General features: G+C 43.8%; 1 protein-coding gene across 1 annotated transcript; it reads right to left on the bottom strand.

Annotated features, from left to right (window-relative positions):
• Window positions 1-1,307: 1,307 nt before the first annotated feature.
• LOC145932847 (uncharacterized) lies at window positions 1,308-8,685 on the bottom strand. Its single transcript, XM_083032073.1, has 2 exons — window positions 8,401-8,685; window positions 1,308-1,352 (listed from the first exon to the last, which is right to left on the bottom strand). The coding sequence occupies exons 1-2, from the start codon at window positions 8,683-8,685 to the stop codon at window positions 1,308-1,310; spliced, it is 330 nt and encodes a 109-aa protein (XP_082888199.1).
• Window positions 8,686-9,507: the final 822 nt, after the last annotated feature.

The raw sequence follows: 9,507 nt of genomic DNA, 5'->3' as shown, positions 1-9,507 counted from the left end.
ATATAAAGGTGATGTCCAATATATTAGATATATTAGAAAAAATAATAATATTCCATAATATTTCATTCCAAGTCCAGCAATTTTCGATTATATATCCAAATATCAATTATTATTTCTTACTTTATAACTTGATTATATATGTATATTCATTAGAATTTCTTAAAAACACATGTAAAGTTTCAGTAAAATTCAAAGCCTACACAATTGGCAATATTTCACTCTAAACAATAATAATAATATAAAGTACATTTTTTATTTTGAATTATAATTTAAATTTGATTTTGTATTTTAATATATTCTTTTTATTTTGGATTTTATTACACATTATATTAACTTTATTTTTATTTTTATTTTAAATATATCATTATTTAACATATTTTAATTTGCATCATTATTAATTTGATTTATCACATTATAAATGATATTGTTACGTCCTGTGGACTCCACGATTCTTTTCTTTCAAAGAACGCAAGGCGATGATTGAAAAATCACAGGCGTGGGAATAAGACTATGATCTGGCAGGCGAAGCAGCTGACCGGAGACGGTTAATCGTAAAAATAAAAAAAAAGGGAGAGATACATACCAGATGTAACTCGCGGTGTTCGAAATTCTCGCTTTGACTAGTTGACAAATCGCGCTTGAAAAGCAATAAAAATCTTTCTTTTAAAGGAAAATTTTACTTAAAAAGTAATAAAAACTTTTTAGAAGGAAATCTCCACTTGAAAATCAATAAAAACTTTTTAGAAGGAAATCTCCACTTGAAAATCAATAAAAATTTAGAAGAAAACTTCCACTTGAAAACGAATAAAATTTTACCAGACTAACAACGATAACCGAATCCAAACAAATGCCGCCTGACAGATCACCGAGATAATCTCGAGAGGATAATAAAAATATAAAGCTCAACAAATTCTCTATTGGTCAAAACCTAGGACCCTAAACAAAACCCCTGACCAATCCCGGTAAACTTTTAAAGTCAAGAGACGCCTCCGGGACTGAAAGGGCGTTATTGAAAAATTCCCTATTCGTCAGGAAATATTAACAAACTAACGGGAAGGAGGAGCAAGATGGTATATATACCCGCGACATCTCTCAGAGAATCTCAATCTTTTTCTCAAACCTACGCACGCGGATCATTCGCGAAAAGTTATACCACCATCCTTCGAGTCCGTAAATTGTTCGAATCTCGAACTCATGAGCATTCGCAGTGACACTTGTGAGATCATCGTGTGCTCAGTGCTCACCGATTACGACAATTTTCGCGAGTGAACAACCGTGAGTGGAACACCATCCTCACGGAGGAGTCCTTAGCCAGATTCACACCTGGGATAATCGGAATAGGTAACACCTACCTACGCACTCAATAAGTAGTAAGTGACCCTCTTAAATTCCTAATTTCATTTTATTTTATTTTATTTTTTTTTATTTTCTTTATTTTAAAAGGAATAACTCTCGGATCTTTCAATTATCTAATTCGAAGTGCAATCATTTACTTCTCTGAAAATTATCTTAGAATCCCATTAACTCTCCTCTTTCTCCCCTTTCCCAAAATCACTCAGGATTCTTTGTGTTAGCGAAGTAATCCGTGATTTCTCCCCTTTCCCAAAATCACTCAGGATTCTTTGTGTTAGCGAAGTAATCCGTGATTTTTCCCCTTTCTCAAAATTATTCAGGATTCTTTGTGTTAGCGAAGTAATCCATGATTTTTTCCCTTTCCCAAAATCATTCAGGATTCTTTGTGTTAGCGAAGTAATCCGTGATTTTTCCCCTTTCTCAAAATCATTCAGGATTCTTTGTGTTAGCGAAGTAATCCATGATTTTTTCCCTTTCCCAAAATCACTCAGGATTCTTTGTGTTAGCGAAGTAATCCGTGATTTTTCCCCTTTCCCAAAATCACTCAGGATTCTTTACTTTAGTAAAGTAAAGTAATAATCCGTGAGTTCTTTTCCCACCTCTCTTCTCTTCAACCTTATTTAATTTAAGGAACAGAGAAATAAATGAGGAAACATTTATATAAAAATGTTTTTCATTATCCCTTGATCGAAGAATTTCCGAGAAATATTCTTGATAAATCCCCCTTATCAATTATTCCTTATTTCTTTCGTTTCCATAGTGAACGAACTCCACAAACGACCCTCGCGAGCGGCAGCTAAATCAGCGCGAAACCGTCGAAACAGTCGGTTGAGGCGAGAATTGGCTCGGGCTACTGCGGCACTGCGCGATGATCTCCATCTAACTCGCGAGACACTAGAAAGATGGACTCAGGAGCATACTAGCATATCCAATAACTTTTCGAATACCACATTTAATATAAACACACCCATATCTCCCTATCAACCTAAAACCTCCCCCATTTCCAATCCGGAAATCCAAGAACCTCCACGAACCCATTCCCCCTCCCCTCTCGAACTAACAGAAGGAGACTCCCAATTTCCGTTCCCTTCTTATTCTCCCGTACCACCCGCTAAATTTCAGCGCATTCCTTCCCCCTTTTTCCAAGATCCACCTGAGTCCCCCGCTGAGTTTCAGCGGAGCCCCTCTCCCTTCTTTCTCGATTCACCCGAGTCACTCGACGAATCTCAGCGGATCTCATCCCCGCTCCCCCCTTGTTTCTCCGAACCACCGAGGTCCCCTTCCCCAGCTCCTTCCACTATCATCCTCGGGGATTCTCCTCCTCCCACCCCTACTTCCTTCGAAGCTCAGGAAGAAACCAAAGAACTCACGAAAGAAGAGTTCCGAGACTGGTTAATTGACCAGTTACCAGAATTAGCAGATGTCCCCGAGGACTCTTTCGTAATCGGACCGGGCCCAGTAGAACATGAGGCCCTGCGTCTTGTTTTAATCGACGCACCTATAGATGGGATAATCCCTTGGTATTTTCCTGGGCTCAATCGTCCACTGGGTGTCCCCGTTCAGCTCCTATTAAGGTCCTATCCCCGCTCCACTATCGAATTCCTCTCGTAAAACCCGTGGAACATATATATATATATATATATATGCATACGTAGATATCCATGATAAAAAAAAAAATAATTGTATCAGCCAATCGAGACCTTAGAATAGTCAACACAAAACACTTTCCCTCGTTGTCTCGATTGACGCCCACCGTACTAATGTATCACCCGCGACCCATACCCATACACTCACACTTTCATTAGCAACTAAGTCCGTCGATTATATTATTATGTATATAATCTCTTTCGTCACTACATTAGGAATAAACTTATAAATTTCAACACAAATGATTTTCATTTATTAACAACCCCGTTCCCACTCATTCCCGTAAATCGAGATCGCACAAGGTCCCAACCTGCGCAAAAGAGATTAAATTCTCTTGCCGAAAAGGGACCACCGAGCGAACGGCCCTTTAAATAGAGTAAGAGCGACCCTTGCGATCGTTGACCTATTTGGGCCCAGACGTTCGTTCGGGTCGAATAGATGGATAGTCTGCCGTCGTTCGAAATATAAATTTTAGTTACGTCCTTCCTTTCGACTCTTCCTTCCTTGAGTCTGGACGTAACAATATTGTAATCATATTATTTTAAAGAAATCGTCTTCGCGTCGATATAATTCCACGTCAAAAGATACATAGTCTTTTTATCATGACGCATTATTAATGTGTAAACAAATGTGATAGACAATTTTAATTACATTGCGCAATATTGATGTTAAAATTGTCATTTGTTTCCGAACACAATCTTATCATGCGCTTCCATAACACATTGCACCAATTTTGATCAAATTGTTGCAAAGTAATAAGAAATTTCGTATTCGGATGAAAGGGAGGATATCTGTATATCGCAATGTGTAGCAGACGTTAATTATATCTTGAAAATGTGAAATTGAATAAATATAAAAAAAAGAAACAGTTTCGTATAAATATTAAAATATTTATATTTTGAATTTTATAATTATATATATATATATATTTTTTGTGTTTTGTTATTTTATCGGTTATTTAATAAATTTTTATTTTAAATTTTATGATTATTTTACATTATTTTATTAAATTTTTCATTAGTTCTATATATATTTTTTTATATATAAATTATAACGATCAATATTTTTATATATTTTTGAATAAAATATTAATATATCATATCCTGATTAAAAAATTCTAATATATATGTATACATATAGGGCTTCCGGTTCCGGAGTGAGAGTGTGTGACAGGTGTGAGAGTCTGTGGTCAGAGTTTTACGGGAAAAAGGTGGTTAGAAGGAGAGGAGTGAGGAGAGGTGTGTTTGGTTGATAGGAGAGCAGAAGTGGAGTGAAAGAGAGAAAGGGAGGGCGATGAGTAGTGATAGTTGGGATAGGATAGGAGGAAGAAAGCAAAGGAGGTTAGGTGAGAGAAAGGCACGAGGCATGGAAGGTGCAGAGAGAGTAGAGTGTAGACGGATGGTACGGAAGGTGCGAAGGCATAGAGTATAGGCAGTAGAGAAGGAAGAGTCGAGTGGGTGGGACGGAACGGTAGAGCACGGACAAAGAATAGAGAAGATAGCACGGGGCAAGAGAGAGTAGGACGCGGAGAAAAGAAGGGTGACGAGAGGAAAATAAAGGCGGCAATGGAAATAGAGGAGTTGGTGGAGGTAGGAGACGGAGGAGAGGCGGTGGAGGTAGGAAAGAAAAAGGTGGGGAGGCCAAGGAGGGTAGAGGAGTTAGGGAAGGAAAGGAGAGGGCGTACGGGGAGCACGGGGTGCATGGAAGAGTTTTTCAAAAGGAAAAGAGATGTGTTAGGTGAGGAAGGAAGGGATAGAGAAGAGGGGGAATTGAGGAGATACAAAAAAACGGAGAAATTACAGGTGGAGGGGAAAGAAGATATAGGCAACCTGATTAGAGGAATGGAGGAAAGAATAACGAATAAGATTAGTGAGAAGATCAGTGAGGAGATAGGGAAGTTGAGACTGGAAAAATGGCAAAGGGAAAAAGAATGGAAAAAGGAAAAAGAGGAGATGGGAAAAAGGATTCAAAACTTAGAAAAGAGGGTAACGGAGATGGAAAAGGAAAAAGGAAAGGGGGTGGAAGGGGGAGGAGTAATGAGAGAAAGGGGGATGGAGGGGAGTAGAGGATTGGAGGAGACAATGGTAGCTAAGATAATAGGATGGGATAGGAAGATGGAAATGAAGGAGAGAGAGGAAAGGAGGAATAATATTGTTATTCGTAGATTAGAAGAGGGAACGGGGGAGACGAGGGAAAAGGTGAAAAAAGTGTTAGAGGAGATTGGAGTGAAAGCTCAGATAGAGTGGACTAGAAAGGTGGGAGGAAAGGAAAGGGGGGAAACGGAGACGGTGGTGGTAAGGTTAGGAAGTAGAGAGCAAAAGAGACAGCTAATGGAGAGGAAGAAAGGATTAAGAGGGAAGGCGGTAAAGATTCAGGACGATTTAACGTGGGAGGAGAGGAAAATAAAATGGAAGCTGGGGGAGATTGCAGACGAGGAAGGAAGAAGGGGAATAGAGTGTGGACAGGATATGGGAAAATTAGAATTAATGAATGTTGGTGGAGATGGGATGAAGGGGAAGGTAGGCTTAGGAACTGGAAGGGAGAAATAAGAGAGGGAAGTGAAGAGAGGGGGGAAGAAGGGGACCGGAAGAGAGAAAAAGAATAAGGAAATGTAGAGAGGAGATGAAAGGAATAAGAGGGGAGGAAGGAGCGAAGGAGAGAAGAGATTGAGAGGGAGATGGAGGGAAGGGAGAGCGGAAGGGAAAAGGAGAGGGAGGTGGATGGAAGGTAGGATTTTGGAATGTGGCAGGGATAAAGAATAAGGGGAAGCAATTTTGGAGAGAAGTGGAAGAATGGGAAGTGGTGGTGATGATTGAAACATGGGTAGACAGGAAGTGCTGGGAAGGGGTAAAAAGTAGGATGCCGAGAGGATATAGATGGGAGAAGCAGTGGGCGAAAAGAAGGAATAGAAAAGGGAGACCGATGGGAGGAATAATTATAGGGATAAGGAAGGAGAAGGGGGTAGAGATAATTGGGGTAGAGGAGAAGGAAGAAGGGGTGATGGCAGTAGAAGTAGAGATGGGGGGAAAAGATGGAGGATAATTGGAGTATATGTGAACGGAGACATGGAGAAAAAGCTGGAAACAATGAGGGAATGGTTTGAAGAGCAGAGGGGTGACAGATGGACAATGATAGGGGGGGATTTCAACGCGAGGACAGGTAGCTTAGTGGGAAGAAAAGAGGGCGGAGAAGGGGAGGGGGATGAAAAAAAGTCGAAGGATAAAAAGAGGAACGCAGAGGGAAGGAAATTAATAGAAGAGTTAGAGAAAGTAGGTTGAGGGATACTAAACGGGAACACAAAGGGGAGTGAGGAAGGAGAATTTACTTATACGGGAGGGAGAGGAGAGTCGGTGATAGATTATGTGATAGGGGAAGAGGAAATGAGAGATAGAGTGGTAAGGATGGAAGTAGGAGATAGCGTGGAGTCAGACCACCATCCGCAAAGAGTGATGATAAAGAGTAAAGGGGAAAGGACGGTGAGGGGAGAGCGGAGAAGGGAGAAAGAGAGAGGGGGAAGATGGACAAGAAGGGGAGGAGAGAGGATTAGGGATATAATAGAATGGGATGGTAGAGAGGATAAAGAGATAAATGAGGAAATAAGGATAAAGGTGGAGAGAATTGACGAAGAGCTAAAGGAAGGAGTAAAGGAAAGAGGAGGGAGAAAAAGGAGAGGATGGTGGGATGAAGAGTGTAAGGGGAAAAGAAAGGAGGTGAGGAAAGCTCTAAGGGATTGGAGAAGGATAGGAGAGTGGGGAGAGAGGTATAGGAAAGAAAGGGCGGAATATAAACTGATATGTAGAAGGAAAAAGGAAGAGGAAAATGAAGAATGGATAAAGGAAGCGAAAGAAGCAAAGACAGAAGGGGAGGTGTGGAGAATAGTGAACAGGGAAAGGAAAAGATGGAAGGGAATAAATGAGGAGATAGAGGAGAAGGAATGGAGGGAATATTTTATGAGGTTGTTGGGAGGTGTGGAAGATAGGGTATTAAAGGGGTGAAGGGAGGGAGAAAGGAGGACGAAGAGGAGGAAATAGGGAGGCGTGAGATAAAGAAGGCGGTGGTGAAGCTGAAGAAGGGAAAGGCGGCAGGGGAGGATGGAGTGCCGAATGAGGTATGGAGGTTTGGTGAGGAAAGGATAGAGGAATGGATAGGGAGACTCTGCAATAGGGTATGGAGGGGAGAAGGATGGCCGGAACAATGGAAGGAGGGAATTATAGTGCCACTGGTGAAAAAGGGAACGGGGGATAAGATAGAGGAGCATAGGGGAGTGACGTTGATGCCGACACTGTATAAGGTATACGTAGGAATTTTAACAGAAAGGCTAAAAGAGCAGGTGGAGCAGAAGGGAATGATCCCACCGAGTCAGTCGGGCTTTAGAAAGGGGATGGGGGTTGTAGATAATATATATGTCTTGAACTATCTGGTGAATAGGCAAATAGGGAGGAAAGGGGGTTTAATGGTGGCTACGTTTATAGACTTAAAGGCGGCGTTTGACTCGGTGGATAGGGAGGTACTAATGAAGGCTATGAGGGAAAGAGGGGTTAGGGAAGGAGTGAGGAATAGGATTGAGGTGTATAAAGAAACAAGGAGTAGAGTGAGGGTAGGGGAGACGATGGGAGAGCGTTTTTGGACGGCTAGAGGGGTGAGACAAGGGTGCCCTATGAGCCCTCATCTTTTTAATATGGTATTGGCGGACATGGAGGAAGTGTTAAGGAAGGGGGGTTGGGGGGAGTGAAATTGGGGGAAGAAAAAGTGTATTGTCTGGCGTACGCGGATGATATGGTTCTGCTAGCGGAGAATGAGGAGGGAATGAGTCATATGTTAGGGAAGTTAGAGGGATATTTGGATAGGAAGAAGTTGGAAATAAATATAGGAAAAACGAAGGTAATGAGATTAAAGAAAGGGAGGGGGGAGGATGAAAAGTGTGAAATGGAGATGGAAGGGGAAAAAAATGGAGGAGGTGACAGAGTTTACGTACTTGGGATATAAGTTAATGAGGAACGGAGGTCAGGAGGCTCACGTAAGAGAAAGAGTTAGGAAGGCAGGGGCGGTGATAAGGCAGGTTTGGGGGATAGGTAAAAGGAGGTTTGCAGGTGATTGGGAAAGAAGAATTTGGTTGTGTGAAAGGCTGGTAGGGACGGTAATGGAGTTCGGGGCAGAAATATGGGGTTGGAAAGAAAGGAGGGAAGTGGAGGCGATGCAAGAAAGATGGATAAGGTGGACGTTAGGAGTGGATTGGTTTACGCCGGGATACATGGTGAGGGAGGAGATAGGGAAGGATAAGTTTAGAATAGGAGCGGGAAAGAGAGCAGTTTCTTCCCGGGATTCAGGGTTGAGAGGGAGTCTCCTCCCTCTTCCCCGTCTCTGCCGCTCTCTTTCCGCTTCCTCCTTCTGCGTCATCACTTTGACGCAGAAGGAGGAGACCGCCTCCCATACTTCCTCGCTCCCGGCCATCTTTGCAACGATGGCCGGGAGCGATAGATCCTCGCCAGTCTTCTGGACGAGGACACTGGGTCCTCCGGCTGGGCAGAACTCCAGCGTGTGCTGCGCCGTGTCCTCGTCCTCATCACAGTGGTGACACCGCGTGGTGCGCTCCTTCCCAATTCGACACAAGTATTCGCCGAAACATCCGTGTCCGGCGAACACCTGCGTCACGTGGTACGACATCCAGCCGTGGGGTCTGTCCATCCACTCCTCCAGGACAGGCCCCACGGCCCCGACGACTCTCCTTCCCGAGTTGGATGGGGGGATGTGTCTTAGATACTCCCCCCATTCCTCTATCATGCGTCGTCAGGCTTGCGCTCCGACTACGCCTCGGACCCTCTCCGTTATTTTGTGCCCCATCCCACGGAGCTCCTTTATTCTTGCGTACACCCTCTTGTAGGCGCACGCCTGGAGCTCCATGGGAGGTAGTCCCGCAAGGGCCGAGGCCGCTACATGCGACACAGTTCTATATCCGCGGACGACGCGGATGGCCACTCTTCTTTCTATCCGGCGTAATATATCCCGGATAAGTTTCCTGGCCGCCGCCTCGTCCGCCCACACCGGTGACCCATATAGGGTCACCGAATTCACTACTGCCGCATACAGCTTTCGTACCCGGTCGTCCGGTCCAAGATTGGACAGCAGGCGGCTAAGTGCCGCCGCTACCCCGTCGGCCTTATCTGCCAGACGACCGAAGTGCTCGTCGAAGCGCCAAGTACCGTCCAGCCGGAGCCCCAAATATTTAATGCTTGACCCCAGCTGGACGGGGATGCCGTCCACGATAATCTGGGCCTTTGGTGGCTTCCCCTGGGAGCCATCGTGAAAATAGATGGCCTCCGTTTTATGGGGAGTCACCTTAAGGCTCAACTCCTTTATGGCACGCACCATGCAGGCCACCGCAAGGTCCTTCCCTTTAGCTTCCCCCCAGTCGTTCCCCCCGGCCAGAACCATTGTGTCATCTGTGTAGCAGACGACACGGCAGCCGGGGGGAAGGGCAGAACGGAGCACTTGGTCGTACGTGATGTC

The sequence above is a fragment of the Prenolepis imparis genome, unplaced genomic scaffold (assembly GCF_030444845.1).
Source record: "Prenolepis imparis isolate NDT839.2.m4 unplaced genomic scaffold, iyPreImpa1.0 SCAF_2, whole genome shotgun sequence".
In the NCBI taxonomy this organism is placed as follows: Eukaryota; Metazoa; Arthropoda; class Insecta; order Hymenoptera; family Formicidae; genus Prenolepis; species Prenolepis imparis.
The sequence above is the reverse complement of the archived record's forward strand: the minus strand, read 5'-3'. Positions and strand labels throughout refer to the sequence as shown.